Source organism: Azolla caroliniana, unplaced genomic scaffold (assembly GCF_043228905.1).
Source record: "Azolla caroliniana isolate FFs.n. ecotype wild unplaced genomic scaffold, voAzoCaro1.0.p SCAF_228, whole genome shotgun sequence".
NCBI classification, from domain to species: domain Eukaryota; kingdom Viridiplantae; phylum Streptophyta; class Polypodiopsida; order Salviniales; family Salviniaceae; genus Azolla; species Azolla caroliniana.
The window spans coordinates 1-19,260 of record NW_028230663.1 but is presented as its reverse complement, the minus strand read 5'-3'; the positions used below and the strand labels follow the sequence as shown (position 1 = coordinate 19,260).

At 37.0% G+C, this 19,260-nt stretch overlaps 1 protein-coding gene and 1 non-coding gene across 3 annotated transcripts; one reads left to right on the top strand and one right to left on the bottom strand.

The window, feature by feature from the left end:
• Window positions 1–447: 447 nt before the first annotated feature.
• On the bottom strand, window positions 448–7,221 carry LOC147848773 (uncharacterized). 2 transcript variants are annotated; one of them, XM_087338136.1, is made up of 7 exons: window positions 6,998–7,221; window positions 6,347–6,394; window positions 3,422–5,652; window positions 3,048–3,264; window positions 2,091–2,720; window positions 1,370–1,787; window positions 448–1,033 (listed from the first exon to the last, which is right to left on the bottom strand). In XM_087338136.1, the coding sequence occupies exons 3-7, from the start codon at window positions 5,597–5,599 to the stop codon at window positions 724–726; spliced, it is 3,753 nt and encodes a 1,250-aa protein (XP_087194262.1). In that variant the 5' UTR covers window positions 5,600–5,652; window positions 6,347–6,394; window positions 6,998–7,221; the 3' UTR covers window positions 448–723. The 2 variants fall into 2 exon arrangements, with proteins under 2 accessions (XP_087194262.1, XP_087194263.1); XM_087338137.1 differs by lacking the exon at window positions 6,998–7,221 and having other exon boundaries at window positions 6,347–6,529.
• A 2,230-nt stretch (window positions 7,222–9,451) lies between these two features.
• Window positions 9,452–9,533, top strand: TRNAS-GCU (transfer RNA serine (anticodon GCU)). The gene has a single exon. It is a non-coding gene; the product is annotated as a tRNA-Ser (tRNA).
• Window positions 9,534–19,260: the final 9,727 nt, after the last annotated feature.

The window sequence follows — 19,260 nt, the reverse complement described above, 5'->3', positions numbered from 1 at the left end:
AGAGAACAGTCTATATCAGGGTTCTGATTAAACATCGTGGTGAGGCAGAAAGAGTAGCAATGAAACAAAATAACTGTGGTAACTGTCATGAGAAATTTTGAATGTTTTGATCAGAACTTTTGTATCTCTTGATAATAAGACTTATGGTAATGTAGAGAACACATACATTGGCTACAGTATGAAATTATGAATTACAATACGCACAGGGTATTAATGTAATAAATACTGCAATTGCATTCACCATATATTCACAAACACCAGAAATGACAAATATCATATAATCAAAGTGGCCGTAACATAAATATAAAATACCTTTCAAAAACTTGTCTAGTAAAGCAGTTTGAATCAACCTTCACAGGATAGTCACATTTCAATGCACTTCATTATTTGAACCCAAAACTAAGTAAAAAGGCATGAAAAGAATGGCAAATTATACTTAATAAAAACTTCAAATTTATATACACTTTGAGCACATCATTAGTGCAGAGGCACAAAAGCAAAGCTTTACCCTTTACCACAAAAGACTGTGGTCCAGAGAAGTGACCATTCCTGTAATGTCACCCTAGCTAAAAATGTCATGGAGGAGCTTATAATATGTTGTAATACAAAGAAGAAATATCCAACTATATATACACACTATTGGACCCCATTAATAAGAGGGAATTTTTTTAAAAACATATTTTACAATGTTTCCCTCTAGCTTATCTCCCAATTGCTTGCTTCTCATCCATGCTTTGTAAGCTTCCCTTGGAAAAACCTAGCAAAAGTGCCCTTGAATTTGCTTTTTTTATGAAAGGTTCGAACATCCGACCTCTTCGGTGATTCGGCATAAGTTTGTATTTGCGTTGGTGTTGTATGTGTATTCTTGGTGGAGAATCTAGGAAGTTTTATCATAGAGTTGCTTCTATCATCATGTGCACTGGTATGACTATTCACTGACATTTGATGAGCCATCTTGAAGCTGCTTGTTTCCATCATCTTGGGATTATATGCATCATAGCTTCTGCGTCCATTAATAATATAGGATGTACTCCTATGAAAAGAAAACATTGTTGTTGGTTCACAATAAATGTTCAAAAATGTGATGATAATGTATATATGATCGAAAAGCATTTAGTATTAATATTCAAGTAATAACACAACTATTTACTTGCACAAATAAAAACTGTGGTTGAAATTTGAACTCGCTCACTATAGATGTTCAAGAATGTAATGATAAAGACATTTAGGGTGTAAACCAGTAACACTGGATTTTCTCTTATACAAAACAAATGTCTGTTAATTCACAAACAACATTCAATGCAATATCTATGAATCAAAATTGTGATTTAATTCATATATAAAGCGTCGACAATAGATTTTTCCACACCTGTTTTTATCAGGTAAGACTGCTAGTTCATGAGACTCCAGAGATAGCGCCTCTATGTCACCGATCCGCCTCTCCCTCCCAAAGCAAGGTTCATTTTCCATATCTTGTGTAATATGATTTGAAGGAAGTTTGTGAGAAACATTATATATGGTTTGATTCTGATACAAAGATCCCATATCCTGCTTTGAACTTGGGTTAATCCCGATAGTTCTTGAGAGCTTTTCATCATAGTCCTTGATCACTGATCCTTGTGTTGCTCCGAGCTTTTCAATACCCAGTGGGAGTGAAGCTAGTGTTGTCCTTATTTCTATGGGGAAACCAATAACTGATTCAAATAGAGACATGATGCTCTTCTGTGACCTCTCGCAATTCAACTTGTGATCTGGATAATAAACCTCCAAATTGACAATGGCATCCACTACACACATTAAAAAATACCAAGTATATAAGGTATTTTGAAAAGAAAATATAAAAACCGGTAAGGGGTATCATATGTAATAGAACTTTTCCAACTCTTTTAGGTTTTATATACAAAGGAAAAGCAGCCATTTCTCTCAACTTATTGGGTTTTCACCGGAATATCGCTATGTTTTATATAATTACCAAAATAGCTTTCTTGTAGTACAAAATTTACTACATAGGGGTACTCTGGTGATTTTTTGGAAACTCTGGGGATACTTTGGTGCTTTGACCTTCATACTACTAATATTTATAAGCTTACCCTCCGAGATTGCTATAGATATAAGTTTGACACTAGTGAAAAGAAATTGCTTCAGAGGTTGTAATCGGCATTTCTCGATCACTGCTTGCCAGATGTCATCCAGCTTGGAATGACCAACCTCATTTTTACCAATAAATGATCCATTTTCTATTCTATCTTGAAAACACGATATTTCTGACATTCGCTGCACTGGCTCATGAGAATGCCTTTGTAGGTTAACTCTTCCTTGTGGATTTCCTTGTGGACTCGGGCCTTTTGTCCAGTACACAACTTTTTCATGACCAACTCCATTATGTTCATCTTTGCTTTCCAGATTCAAATACTCCGAAGTTACATTTCGGGGGAAACTTGTGTTAGTATTCTCCGCTACCCGTGTTTTCTTTTCAGATGACTGATGATGATGATGCTCCATATCAGTGGCTTCATTCTCACCTCCATCATCAACAGGACTTTGTGTGACACTTGTACCAGCACATGATGTAGTGCATATGTATGAGCTATGATCGGGGCCAAGTTGAAGGAGCGCAGCAGTTAACCAAGTAGCTCTGTCGTTAGAAGCCCTGAGCTGCTTTTCAGCTTCTGACAACGTTTTCATTGCCACTCGTAGCCTCTCCAATTTCTCTTCCGAGACTAGACAAGTTGAACTTACATTAGCATAATCCCACAAACATGTGTCACTTCAAATGACTAAGATTAATGTAAAGTTGATAAAAATGAAATACGACAATATAATGTTGATAATACAATTCATTTAATCAGAAACGTAATGAGCTAAGTGTGTGGCTTCTTGGTTATCATATCAATATATAGTGAGGAAAACAATGATGAACAAGAAGTTACGATGCCAATACATAGGTGCAGGAAATGAAGAATCAAACAAAGAAATGGTTTATTGGATAAACTCTTTGTTTTAACATTTGGGTGCTTGGTTCATTTCAGTAGCAATTCAATACTTACAAAATTGCTTTTGAAAGAAACCTTTTCTTTGTTTATCTGTAAACTTGAAACTGCCTGCTAGAATATCAGTTATTAAAGTTGCCAATTGTGACATCAAGGAAAGCGGTTCGAGGCCAGAATCTATAAGCTCTCTTGCCTTCCTTACAGTGGTCACAGTAGACGCTTGCAACGCAGAGTCCAACAAGCTTAGCATTTTCTCATCTGATGCAGAGCCAACCTGATGAAGAAGTGAAAACAATGTTTGTATTAAGAGGTAAAGTTTATAGAGGAAATAGGTCAAGCAATTAGTATAAAGAAAAATCAATCGAGTAAAATAGAATCAACAAAAGGCATGTATGTGAGATAAAAACGGAAACCATTGCTACTAATAGTACCAGTTCCTGAACTGTTGAAGAATTTATCTGCTGTCCTAACAAACTGACTTGATCAAGCGTTATTTCTGCATCCCGCAGAGAACCATCAGATCTCGATGCAATAAGCTGCAATGTTCCAATATCCACTGCTAGATCTTCTAGCATTGCTAGCTTCTGTAGCCTTTTAACGATCTCAGCATCTCTTATTTTCGGAAAAAGGAATTTGTGGCATCTTGAAACTACAGTCCGAGGGAGCCGATCCGGATCAGTAGTGATGAGGATGAACACAACATTCATGGGAGGTTCCTCTAATATCTTCAGAAGTGCATTCCATGTCTCCGTAGCTAGAACATGGCACTCATCTATGATAAACACCTTGTACGGAGATGGAGTAGGCGATAGTGTTTCCTCTAAAAGGCCCTTAACTCTCTCAATCCCATTGTTACTTGCCGCATCAACTTCTCTAACCTCAGGACACTTACCTAAGGCTACACTAATACATTCGTTGCAAACTCCACAAGGCTTTTCGCTTTCAGTTGATAAGCAAAGGAGAGCAGATGCAAATATTCTTGCAGCTGATGTTTTTCCAGTTCCTCTAGACCCTTGGAAAAGGTATACGGGAGCAATCTTCCCTTTTGAAATAGCATTAGAAAGGGCTTGTGTCACGATACGCTGCCCAACTATGTCTTCAAACACTTTCGGCCGATACTTCTGACTTAAATTTCGAGGCTTATATTCGCAAAGAGCAAGTTCTTTGCAATCTGTGACAGCGAGTTGACACTCTTCTACATTAGCCACTCTGACTATCTTACCGGTGTTATGTCTATCTGGAGCATCATTACCTGATTCCAATTCTAGCTCTCCTTCAAGCTCACCCATTGACGGCCCATCATTCGAAGATGCCACCAACTCATCATCACTTCCATTGTAGTCATCTAACTCAGTCAAGAAAAGGAATGGCTCGGCCTCAGCTTTCATGTGTGGATAAGAAACTCTTCTCAATTGCTTACTCAAAAGCATAGATTGGGCCTCAGAACTTAGATTGCTCCTTCGTCTTGTTGACGACTTTGAATTGGGAGGCAAACCTAAGTTTTCTCGACCACTGAATAGATGCCTTGTATCTAGTTTTTTAGAATGTTTGCTGTGATGTTGGATTCCTTCACTTTCCTTCTTGAAAGGCAATTGCACGGTGTTTACCTCATTGTCAAGTAAGGTTGATTCCCATGGAATGGGTCTTGAATTGTGCAATAGTCGTTGTCGAGCTATATAACTGGCAGAATTGCTAAGCATTGGTATAGCTTTTGAAGCATTTTTTATGTTTCCTGACTGTTTCCTTTGTGGTCGGAGTGATTCGTGTGAAGAAAGATGATGAATGTGTGATCTCAAACTTGGTTTCCTTCCCAAAGCTTCATTTCCGTTCAATACGACCCCACTTGGCCATTCATCGGTGGTGTCACTTCCTTCTTCATTGTAATGGAAAGGTTCCTCTAACATGAAGGAAGGCTGGGAAGGAATAAAAGAATGCATTTCTTCACTAGGATCGAGCACCAAAGGCGAAAATACTTGCTCATTTTTCTTCAGCATGTGGCCATGTACCAATCTAGAAGTAGTTTCCATGGATTTCAGTCTTCCATCCTCAACTTGACAAGCTTTGGATTGTTTCCTATTCCATGCCTCAGATGATGCTTCTAGTTGAAGACCCTCAATGATAGAAGTGTTGACATGACCTCTCACACCATGATCTGAATTTCTCCAATTATATAAAACAGAAGCTGATTCACCTACTGATTTACAACACCCCAATCCATAGTCCTCTCCAAGGACTCTCGCATTTTCTAAACAACTTCTCGAGCATTCACATTCGGACTCTTCAGAAGTCAAGTCCCAACCTAATATCGTGGAATCAGGATGCTCATGAAATATATCTGTTTTTGGGGAACCATGATGGTGTTCATGAAGTGTATGAAAATCCTTCACTGATGAAGGTGTTTTAGTGACTTTTCTTCCTGTGTTTATTTTAAGATGCTTCCTTCTGCCATTTCTTTTGCTACCACCCCCAACATGTACCTTCTCACAATCTTGTCGTGTTATGTTCACTTCGCTTGTAGGTACTGTAGAAGCGCTTCCAAAAACAGGGGATTTTCTAACAGGATCTCGGATCCCCTTAGATTTGTTATTAGTTTTTAATAACTCCTTCATTGTATGAAATTTGAATATACCTTGGTTCTCTTACTTCCAATATGATTGATTTCCTGAAATAAAACATGAGCACTTGATGAATGAATGCCCATTTCTGGTAACACATCAGAAATATTAAACTGGATATTCATCGAAAGAAAGCAATATTAAACCCAAATTTAGTCCAAAGAAAGTGTTATTAAACACAATTTTCCACAGAAGGATCAGAAAAGAAAGTTAAAGATATACAGATTCAGCAAAGTGATATTGAAACCAATTTACATGGATTCTTCAGAAAACAAAAATTTATCAGGTTTGCCATGCGGCCAAAGACCACAAAATTTAAAACAATATCAATGGACTGATCAGAAAACGTGGATGTATCAAAATCCATGAAATACGATGACAAGAGGCATGTATGTATGTATATATAAACAAAACTGAACAAATATCGGTTACTATCTACAAAACATTGAGAACCCATATTTATTTTTTAAGTTATCCCATTTACAATGAAAAGCAGAATAATATTTTGTAATCAAAAGCCGCTCAGATTATATGGCAAAAACAATCTTGCAGAAAAAAACATAAGAATCACTTCCTCCAAAAACCAGAAAGAAGGGCAGAGAAGAGAGACGTCGTTTCTAATGAATATGATGCACAAAATGCATGTATGGATAGAATGGAAAAGACACAAAAACATGAATAATATGGTACGGAAATATGATTGAAGGCTTTCGGTATACATATAAGGAAGACAAAGCATACCCGAACTAATGTTGTTGATATGGAAGGATCCCTCTGCATCTAACTCTCCTGTAAAACCAAATACAAATACATTTAGTGAAACATGAGCATACAATTCTATCAAGAAACTTATTCCTCTGTTTTCCTTTTCTCAAATCAAAATATCATCTGCTCTCTTTTCATGTCAATATATCCTCTCTTTCCTATTTTCATGTAAAAAAACACTGTTTTTCTCTCTTTTTTCTATCAACATCTACTCTGTTTCCATTTTTTATATCAACAAATTTACTATGGTTTTCTTTTCTGGGCATTATCAATATCTTTCTACTCTTGCTTCCATATCTGAATTGACTCTGGTTCTCATATATATAGATTGCCTCTGTTTCCACATCTGAGAATTTACTTTGTTTTCCCCCATATGTAGACATTTCTTTTGTTTCCATGTCTGAATTTTTAGTCTACTTTCATACATGTGCATGCATACACATTTACTCTGTTTCCAAAATCAAAGTGCTAATAAATACTCCCGTTCCCATTATATCACCATTCATATACATAAAATTTACTCTGTTTTCAAAAATCAAAGTGCCAATTAATACTCCCGTTTACATTATATCATCATTCATAACCAACATTTATATACACTGTGTTTCTAATCGTCATGCTACATACTCCGAGCTCTGTGATATGGTAATCATCAATGACATTAGTGTTAATTACCATAGTTAGGAAGATGATTAGGCACCATTACTCTACCTCAACCTTTGAGGTATGGTAATCAACAATATTATCAGCGCTAATTACCATGATTAGTGAGAAGATTAGTCGCCCCTATTCTACTTCAACTTCTGTGATAGGGTAATCATCAATATCATTAGTTCTAATTACCATGATTAGGGGGGGTGACTAGGCACCACCATTAAGTCTGAAATACATTGAGTCATGACTCATTTTGGCGGTGGTTTCTACATAAAGGAATGATTTTCAATAGAAATTTTTGTGCTCAACGTTATATACGTAAGTTATATGTATGGTTTGTTGGGCCTTGTGAAAGAAAACCCAATTTTAGAAGGTTTGTCCATGGAATCACTTTGAGGTGATCTCCGAGTTTTGAAATTCGGATTGAACTCGGGAACCCGCGGGCCGCGAGTTCCAAAAACTCGTTTCTTTCAATGTCCGAGGAAGAAGCGGGAAGATTTCCGGCAAAAAACTCAATCGGGAGTTCCAAAAACTCGTTTCTTTCAATGTCCGAGAAAGAAGCGGGAAGATTTCCGGCAAAAAACATGAGGCATATACTATTTCAAACCCATGGTTGTATAGTTCACGTCCTTCGGCGCCCAACATAGTCTACCTATTCATACCAAAATGATTTGGATGTGTACATATATGTATTGGTGCCTTAACCCTAACCATGTTTTATTGTTCTAACTTCTAGCCTTTACCCATGACACATTTATGGTTATGTATCATTGCATCCATTTAATGTATTGAACCACCATCTTCTTTACAGGCTTCCCTTTATTAGAAACCTCAATCTTGTTTGCAAAAAATTATGTATTGTCATACTTCATAAATATATGCATCACCAAACCTTCTCAAAAATATCCACTTCCCTTAGCTATTACCTTATGTTCATTATATACAACGAGTGCAGAAAAAAGCCATAGAGAGACAATAAGACTACGTACCACTTTCTCCTCCATATGTTCACAATGCACATGCAACTTATTTCATGTATCAATGCAATCTTTTAAGAAATTGGCATTAAATAGCTCAATTTTCACAGTAAGGGAATAAAGAGAGAGAAACTAGAAGTCATATTATTATTGCGTAAGGACGGGGGATAATGGGAGGACAACTACATCGTTTATATGTTTAGTAATGAAAAGTGGCACCTTATGTAGGCATGATGCATAAGGATCGCCTTGGTAATATCCGAGAAACAATGAGTATTAGGTGAACCTTTCCTCAAGATATATCTCTATGAGTTAGGTATAGCAACAAGACGTCACACTCTCAAGAATGAATAAGTATGGATTGGACATGTGATTGGATGGACATAAACACATATGGGTGAATAAATACACCCATATGCGATAGGATGGACATAAACACATATGGATGTATAAACACACACGCGAAGCCCCAATATTTCCCAACATTGGAGACCTTGACTCCTAAGTTGAATAAAGTATATTGCTCAAGTTTTTATGCATAGAGTATGTCGTTCACATCCTTTTATGTGGTGTACCTTCAATGTCAATGGCCATGTCTTTCATTTTACCACAGATGTACCTACGTTATTTGCAAGTTTGGTAAACTTACAAAAGAAAGCTCATAAAATAAAATTTGTGCTTTCTTAGGTAGCATGGGAACATAAAGTGAAAACAACACTTCGTCAGTGGCACAAAATGACACAATAATTACATTTGGAATAAATGACTAACCAACATGACGTCCTTCACAATATTCTAACACACATGACAAATTCTTACACATCATCATTACAAATTATCCTTGTAAATCACCTTCTAGTTTTATCTATCCCTCTAATAATTGGTAGAAAAATAGAAAGTCAATAGAGGGTGCCCTATGCTTCGGTTAAAATGCAAAATGAACAACCTTTAGCTTGGCCTGGAGGCACATGGACACATCGAGTAGTGATCGATCGTTTCACCTCACTTCGACACCAATTGTCGTGGAACAATCTTTCGTAAAGGTTGCCTATTTAACTAATGTCTCTATACTCGTGTACTTAACAACAACGTTCCCAAATTAGTCTACCCATTAAATCCCCAAAACCTTAGGCATTAGGAGCATTCCACCTACCCAACTTGAGCTAATATCACAACATTCAAACCAATGTGTGCCTTATATCTATCTATCTATCCCTATAATGCATGTACATACATATTTATTTTAACATTATCTACTAGCTCTCTCTTGAACCTTCGATAGCTTGTAAGCTCCATATCTGCATGCACTTTTTTGGCGATAATATATGTCTCACTAGCAACAAATTCATAACCTTTTGCAGAAGATCATACTAAAATATCTCAATAGTCATAACAGGAAAGATAAATATATAGATCAAAATATTTTTTAGTTTGGCTTATTGCATCCAAAGTCGCTTTGGCCGAGTGGTTAAGGCGTGTGCCTGCTAAGTACATGGGGTTTCCCCGCGAGAGTTCGAATCTCTCAGGCGACGCGACTTGTTAATAAATTTTTGCAAGTTCTCTAAGCCTAGTTTATTAGGTTCTCTTTCTTCTTAGAAAATTCATGGTGTTTCTCACTTGTTTTCTTCCTCCTTCCTTTTTTGTCTTTTGTCCATTTCATGATTGTGTCATTTCCTCTACTTGAGCTTCCTTTGGTTTCTTTAGAGGAAGGAGATAGCAAGGACCACTTGAGCTGGTATCCCGATTTGGCGAGATATTATCGTGCTAATGCTCGACTTGGTGGCACATTTTCATTTTCAATCATCGGTTTCACCTTATAAATTTACAATATAACCTCCGGACCTAAAAAGATAAACGTTGCAAACATAATGTTTTTCCTCGGAAGACGAGACACACAATTGTTGTTGTGATGAGGCAATGACAACATGAAAGGGAGTGGGGACCGTGCTAAGGTTTTGAAGACAATATCAGAAGCTCTAATAAAAGATTGCAAGGTCCATGCCTTGACAATGTCATGAAGCAAAGTTGTATTATTGTTTGTTTATACAAGATGAGTGAGTGAGCTAGGTCTAAACCACATCGATCAATTAATTTCCCATGTCTCTATAGTTGTGTCTTTGGCCTACACTCCATTTACCAAAAAAACAAATAGAGTGTGAAATGTTTCTAGGCAAGAGATCCTTCTAATGAATTGGGGTGGGTTTGTCCTTTTATCAAATCCACCCCTCTAGGATTAATGCATTCTAGGTAACAATGACTTTGTGCCCATTGCTTCTTTTAACCATCTCCTTCACATATCCGCCTTGATGTTATTGGCCCATCAATGGACTCTTTACATCCACAACATTTTTTGCCCACTACATAAATGGGTTTTTGTATTTTGGTGTCGAAGTAGTCTGGTTTGGGTAGCATCTAAGTTGAGTTGAGGTTGCATCATTGGATATATATTTGTTGCACGCTAATTTTCCACTTCAAGAATGGGGTTATATGGTGATGTGATACAACACACACACACACACACACACACAACCTATTGGCTCAAGGGCATTATGCATGCTACTTTGATGGTTCTTTTGTGATAGTCATTTAAGCATGTGATAGGCAAGCCTCACCTTTTTTATTTATTTACTCTTGCCACAACCCATACATCCATGACATACCCATGAACATCTATAACCATAAATTCTATCGATCGTACAACCACCCTTTCGAAGCTACGTGTTTCCTTTTCTAGTTTTGAAGTTACAAGGGCAAATCAACGTTCTCACATACCTATGGCCTCACAAGGTAGGACTCCCTTGATGTGCATGTTAAATGCTTGATGTTATTAGCATTATCCACATGCATATATCAGAAAATTGAGGTACAAATTGTACCTACAACAAAATACAAATAGAACCAAGACTTGATAAAACTTATAAAGATAATAGAAGTCGATGTTTTAGTGAATGAACACACACCCCTTTAAAATGAAATCGGAATATCTATTTACATTTTTTCAGCTTTATGTTTTAGTTTAATTATCTTTTCTTCAATGACCATGGTTTCTTGGCTTGCATTGGACATGTGGGACACAAGGCACTCTTCAAAATGTAGGGGTCATGCTTTCGTCACAAGAAAACTAAATAAATAAAAATTTGTTCCCATATTTTTTTCCTCAAGAATAATTTGTCAACTTGTATTTGGTAGCTCCTCTAAATGAAAAAAAAACGCTTAATCCTTGTTTTTCCAAAAAAATTATATATGTTTTATTATTTCCCTTTAAAATTTCTAATCGTTTAATCACGTGGCATTCTTGGCTAGCATGTTGTTTAGATATGGACACCTTTCAATAGCACATTGTGAGTTGAATTGTGCACACGTGCAATACTTCCAATGCCTATACATGATAGGGGTCATGTTGAATTCACAAACAATGTGGACAACGTAGCATTTCCCCCCCTAATTCAAAGGAAAAAAGCAACAGAGTTAGATCTCACATCTACTCAAGATTCTCAAAAAGTGGTCACCAAATTTAAAGGAAAATCAAATAAACAAGAGAAAAAGTTCAAAGATTGAATACCTAGTCATGACAATTGGAGGGAAAAAGATGAAGCAATAATGGATGAGAACGGCAAGTGAATGTATGTATAATATAGATAATTGTGCATAATGTACTTTTGGTCAAAGCAAACCACTACGACAAGAAAAGACGAGGTGCATATCAATGCAATCAAAGGTGCACACAAAAGGGAGAATCCACTTTTAGCCAAGAATGGAGTTGATGCAAGGGCTATAAAATAAGCGAATGAGATGTCTCATTGTCATATTCCCATTTTTTAGAGATTGAATGCCCTAACTTTGGTCTTGGCAAAATAACTTCACATGATTTGCGAATCACAAAGGCACATAAGGGGCTCATGATGGTGTTGAAGCATCAATCATGGACACACCATGCCAAATCAATTATTTCTATATTCATGTTGCTCCAGGCTCCCAATGTATTTGGGATCATCCATTATAATATCTCACTACAATTTGAATCTACTTATGTAGAATCTAAATTGTGTCAAACCCCGTTTCATGTTTCCCTTTAAACACTTCAAATAAATCACTTGACAAAGACAATGACAAGGTCTACAATTGGATCACTTATTACACCTATGCATGAACATAACTAATGGTAACTCTAAATGTGACGTGACCCCGACATGAAGGTCGCACAATATCAAACTTTATAGTGAAGTAAAAGGTGTCCGAAAAATAACATGTCGAGTCAACTTGAGTGGGCTCGTGTACTGGTATAATTGTTTGTTGTCATTACTTACTTGGGTGACAAGGAGAAGGTGTCAAAAACAAGGGGAGTTAAGAAAGTATAAAGGTGGTGAAATGCAAATTAAACAAATGAAAATATAACAAAGATGCATTGATTCAAAAAAATAAGGTACATGATAACCAAAGTAAGTAGTCGAGTTTAACAAAGTTTAACTCCGATTTCAACCCAAAACATGGAGTTTATTTTTGAAGGTCTACCATCAAAGCAAGTTCATATTCATTGAACCATATGCCCATCATGGATAAAAGACTACTCACTAAGTAGAGCAAGTGAGTGAAATGTGACAAGGTCTATAAAACAAGGCCTACATTGAATTTTGGAAGTTCTCTCCTGTCCAAATTTTTCATAGTATTTTTTCCTTGTTAAGTTTTGAGAGATTCTATTAAAAATTCATTTATATTCTGGGAGACTCTATTTATGTTGAATTTAGGGTTGAAAAGGGTCGATAGTTAGTGAAGAGCAATTTGATGAGATATCATCGAAAATTCGTACCCATCAGATTTTTCTATCTATCTAGCTCACTCTTGATTATTATTCTTGTAATTCATAGATTATATAACCGCTCTCAACATTTGTTTTAATGCAATAGCTACTCCATCTTGATTCTTATTTTGTAAAATTAAGAATACATATTTTGGGGTGAATTTAGGTGATCAATTGTCCATGTTGTTAATGCTTGCAAGTGGAAGATTGTAAAAAAAAACATCATATTTTCATTGGGAAATTATTGGGGACTACTTATCGAATATTTAGCGAGAGGAAGATTTGAACCCACCTTCCTTCCATTTTCTTGATTCTCGACACTAAGCCACTCTTGTGATGGACCAATTGGAATTTTCGAAGCCCAAATTAGTAGTTTAAATAAAACGTGTTTGTTTCTATATTGAAAGAACATTCAACGTCAAGTGCTCACAATGACAAGCAATGGTCTTTTTTTAGTTGACTATCCTCCTTAGTTGGAACTAGCTCCCAAATCACAAGAGCTAACAATCTTACGATGGACCAGATGGAGTTCTCAAAGCCCAAATCACGAGTTTAAAAAAGGGTTGTCTCTCTATTGAAAGTAGATTCACATTGAGTGCTCATGAAGATAAAACAACAATAATTTTTGAGCCTATTATCCCATAATTTATAGGTAGCCCCCTTGGTCGGAACTACATCATGAATGAGAGTTGCTTCTCTTTATTAGATTTAGCTCCTTAACTAGAGAAGAAAAGGAGGAGAAAGAGAGAAATGAAGACAAAAAATGAGAGTTGCTGCTTGAGAAGTAAAAAGAAGACAAAGGGAGTAGGCAACAAACCTATAGGCCGAACAAGGTAGTTGTTTTTGCATCCACACAACTATCACTAATCGCTAACGACATGTTGAACCTTGATGGCGGCCTCACACCCGATTGCCTAATAGTTTCCACACTATCATTTACTTTTTCCTTCCACACCACCCCCATTTTTGTAAACTCTTAAAACATATTATCCCATAAAAATCTATATTTACCTTGAATTTTCAATGTTCGCTTGATTTGGAGTGCATAGAAACGTTTGTAGGGTTTCACATAAACAAAACTCTTAGTTGAGTGAAGTATTTGATAACCTTCTGTCTTTGATATATGAATTTATAAAACAACAAGATTAAGTAGATTCATCCCTCAATTTTTACATGTATTGATTGAATTTTCTTGGCCAAACCTACAAATCAACATCTATAAAATAATGTGCTTTACTATGAGCAAGAGAAATAAACTTTTTAGTTACCTCAAAGTACATTCCAACAATTATAGGGAAACAAGCTAACAAATTTCTATGGGAGCGTTCAACAAACAATGCGGTGCCATCTCATATCCAAGTAACCTAGAGATCACTTACTCATTTATGTTGGGAATATGGAGTGGAATCGGGATAATTAAAACTTCAAACACAATTAACACTTGATAACCAATAGATGAAACCACAAGACGAAAATGCGAGTACACCAAGTTTTTTAACGTGGAAAACCCAAAATAGGGAAAAACCACGGGAACCGTAGGTTCCAAACAACTTCACTATAATTTGGATTACAATGAAATACGACCTCACTAGAGGAATGTATCTACTTCAAGGCAACAACCTCGACTACAATCTTCACCCGATTGGGTGGATACAACAATGACCCAGATTATAATTCCTTGCCCAATTGGGTGGATAGAAAACCAAAGAAAACAGAAACTAGAAAAACATAAAACAAAGAAACCTGAAACAAGTAGACATGACAGGTGTTGTTCAATCGTGGTTCTTCGATAGCACGAACAACCCCTCGTAGGTCTCTGTATTTGTGACAGTAGTTCACTCTTCCTCTTGTTCACTCTTTCGATTTCTGTTTCTCTCTCTCTGTTTTTTGTTTTCGCTCTCTACACTCTCAAACTGTTTTTGCTCTCTACACTCTCAGAAAAATCAATTTTCGCTCTCTGTTTTCTCTTAGAAAATCAGGTCACGCTGTCTCTCCTTCTCTTTTTTTCTGTTTTTCAGCTTTTGTCTTCTTGTAGTCCAACGTCTCTATCTATGTTCATACACACACACACACACACACCCAAAAAACATACAAAAAGAAAAAAGGCATACATATATATATAAATATAAATACAACTAATTATAAATTGCCTTAAGCCTATTTGACGTTCAGCTGACTCAATGTTGTGGGCTTCACTTGAGTGGACAAGCCCCAACAATTGATTCATTCTTATTCATCTCGAATCCATTTTAAATCTCATTTATAAATTTTTTGCTAACATACTAGTGCAGAGAGTCAAGCCCTTTCTAGGAGATATCATCTAGACCAATCAAACCGGTTTCATGGAGCATCAATCTATTATGGACAATGTGATATTGTTTTGGGAGGCTGTTGTGACAGTGAGGGAGACCAAGCAAAACTTAGCTTGTCTGATGCTTGACTTCGAGAAAGCCTATGATCGAGTGTAATGGTATTTCCTTGCAGAAGCGATGAAGGTGATTGAGCTACCGTGGGAATGGAGATGTGTTGCTCAAGCCTTATATAGGAATGGCTCAAGTAAGGCGTTGATTGCAGGGAGGAAAGGAGAGCTCTAGAATCTCTCTAACTAGATCCATCGGGCGAGATTGTCCTCTCGCCCCCTTTCTATTCCTCTTAATTACTGAAGCAATGTCTGCCTTTTTGAATAGTCAGACGACAAATTTACATGGTCTTTCAATCCTTAACATAATGAAGTCCTTGCTCGACTCAGAGTTCGCGGACGATACGATGTTATACCTCCAAGGTAACGAAGCGAATCTGGGGAGGGCACAAATTGCTATTGATCTCTTTTGCAAAGCATCGGGAGCCAACATCAATTGGAATAAGTCCAAGGGTTTTTGGATTAGCTCGGAGGCAGAGCCGGTATGGAAACCAAATGTTGAATTTAGATGGATTGCAAAAAGGGATGGTACTAGATATCAAGGAATGTGGATTGGTGTAGATATCGACAAAAGAATACAATTGCAACAAATGCAAAGTAAAATTTGCGACAAAATCCGCGTCTGGTCAGGGATGAATTTATCATTAGATGGCAGGATCATAATAGCTAACCATGTGCTCTTGTCTACGTTGTGGCATGCGATCTCAATGTGGATGTTTGACAGGCATGTTATTCGTATTCTTAAAGCGTGTATTAGGGGTTTTCTATGGGTTGGGAATAGGAAAGACAACGCAGTAGCTAAAGTATCATGGTCTAGGTTGATTCTTCCCAAAAATAAGGGTGTTTTAGGATTGATCGACCCTGGAGTACAAAGTCAATCATTGCTATGTAGGTATTGGTAAGGAGCTTGCTGCCCGAAAATGAGTTATGGAAAACGTTGATTTTTAATAGGAGCATCCTTTGGAGTCCACGACTTGGTGGGCATTGGAAGCCACATAAATCATGGCTATTTTGTATGGACTTAAAGCTTAGGAAATCTAATCGGTTGGCTGATCGCACATGTATGTCAGTGATAACGGCGTGGGGTATGCTCCGTGGGCATCTTAGCCATATAGGTCCAACTACTAAATTTGCTGAATGGATACACCAACCCCTATTGTGGAACGAGACCTTAAAGTCAACCGAGGGGAAGATGCTTGGCCAAAGCAAGGGTATGTCGTGGGCTATATTGCATGGTGTTGGGATTCATTCAATGGCAAATTGGACGTAGTTGTCCCCTAGTAATCATGATAAATTATATGAAGACGCAAGAAAGTTCAGAAATGGCATGAAGATGCTTGACCTAATCGATAAAGTTGTTTACTATGTTCCTATTAGTAATATGGGGAAGAGGGTGAATGGTTCAGACAATGTGATGATGCCGGAAAATTTACCAATGCCAAGGGTCTAGGAAAGAAAGGGAAGATCATCCAGTTGGGATCAGTAGTTGCAGGTGCTCATTGGTCCCCGATTAGAATTGTGGCACAAGATGATAAGAAATGGAAGGTGAATCCATCAGTCAATGAGGTTGATGAGGATTGGATCTTGTATGTAGTTGAAGGCAAGCCACTCGAGTGTTTAGAATGGGATCCTACAGAATATACGTGGAGGGACGAACAAGGTAAATCATGTGGTTTCTTTGACTACTCAACTCGCTTGGGCAGACATTTATGCTTGTATCGTGAGAAGTGTGTCAACAAATGGACCCATGTAGCTATGGACTCGGTCTTCGCAGATAAAACCAGGAGCAAGATATGGAACTCATCCCTCCCCGAGAGGGTCAAGGTGTTTTTTTGGTTAATCACCCATCGGGTTGTTCCAACTGGAGAGTGGTTGGGGAAAAGGGGTGGCATGAGTAATTGCAAGGCCTATGGAGCGAGTTTGGAGGACATCACACATTGTTTCTGGAGTTGCCCGTGAGCCCAAGAAGTTTGGATGAGGAGCTTAAGAATTCTGGCTCAATGCAGGGTTGAAGTTCAGGTATCAAGTGCCGCAGTTGTTTGGTTAACTATTGAATCGGCTGCATGGTTTCATGGGTGGAATGGGAATAGTCCTTCTTTAAAGGTGGTGAATGGAACTGTACAACCTGCAACTCAAGGAGGTTCATTCTACATATAGGAACAATACATAGATATTTGGTTTTTAGTGGCTGATCTTACTATTTTGCAAGTGTGGGTATCTAGGTGCAAGGAGTCGTTTACCGAGAAGCGAACCCCATCGTTTGAGAGTTTAATGATGATTTGGTTTAACCTGATTTCTACGCTACAAGGAAAGTTTGATAGCCTTAAGGGGCCCTTTGATGCGAGTGAAGAAGCTAGATACCGCTTCCTTATTAAATGGAGTGGTTCTCCGATGCTACAAATGGTGGATGGTAATGCAAAGTGGATTTATCAACCGCCCCGATGGCTTCTTCCTCCAAGGGTACCAAACATAGAGGTGGGTGTTGAATTGTGAAGAGATTAGAGGGTGTCTTTGCTGAATGTGGGTTGTGTGAGGCTCATGTTGTGGGGATTTTGTCGAGTAATTTTGTGCTGAAGCTTTGTTACTTCGTTTATACACGTTTTCTTGTAGCCATGCAAAGTGGCTTGTAACATATGAGTTGTATATTATCCGATGTACTTTTTCTTAACTAATGGAAGTAGAAATGTTTTTTTGGAAAAAACAAGAAAAAGAAAAAAGTGTTACACAAAATAATATAATTGACAATGATCTAGAAGTGAGGGTTGAGTGGTCCATCCATATAACAAATTTGAAATGCTAAGAAGTGTGGGCCTAAAACATCATCATTGACATGTGGCAAAAATAGGATATCATTTTGAGAGCATTGTGCAACACATGCACGCACACACACTCACTCATTGACTAGTTGGTATGGAGTTACATCATCTAAAAGCAACAAATTGTCCCCACGCAATGAAAAGAACCATTTTATGGGTTGTGAAAAATTGTTCCATTGTGTCCATGGTACAATACATCGTGTTCATACGTTAAAAACATCATGTAACGTACTAGAAGCCTTATTTTTTTTATGGCTCCAATGCAAAAAATGCTCACATATAATATGCTTCACCTTTTTATGCAAATATGCATACTTTAGCTGACCCTTAATGGTAGAAATTAGAATGGTTCTCTAGTGCCATCCCACGTTGGATATTGATCCCATGAAACTATGTAGCCTCTCACAATCGTATATTGCATTATTGCTTTATTAGATGAAAAGTTGCTTACTATGCTCAATATCATCATATGCTTTAGGTTCCCTTTACATATCATCGTTAGTGAATAGTTTAATCACTAATGTAACGTTATTAAATTTAACCTTCAATATAACATGACAATGATATATTATTAAGATTTGATGCATGCCCTTGTACTAAACAAATGATATTCGGCTTTAGTTGCTTCTTCTTTTATAATTCAAGATCACTATTAGTATTTGAGGGATAATGTTAACAATGTTTTTCCATATGAATAATACATGCCAAACCATGAGAGCTTATTGTAAATGGCATGGCTTATCCATGGACCATAACACAAGGACATGACACATCATGCAAATGTCATAATTGTATAGGTTACAAATGTGACTTTACCTTCATGAAATTGCATTCTTATAATGCACAAATGAAGATAGCCATGAAATTATGAGACTATTTTGGATCGAGAGAATAGATTATGTATTTACTATTGCCAAAAGTTATCAACAAGGCTATGAATTTCAATGCATATCATAGTGATATATCTTTCACAAATATTCCATCATCTTCTCGAGAGGTCCACAATAACTTTCAACGTTTATTCTTACTATCATTCTTTGAGCTACTGGACACTAACACGAATCTAATCTCGTAATCACTAATAATATATTGTATTTATGGTTTTGCATGTAACAATATATTTGAGCTACTTTTACATGACACATGTATTATGATGATAATATTAATAGACCAATTGTTCTTATTTGCGCACACTCAATTTGACAAGTCTAATTTGAGCAAAGCTT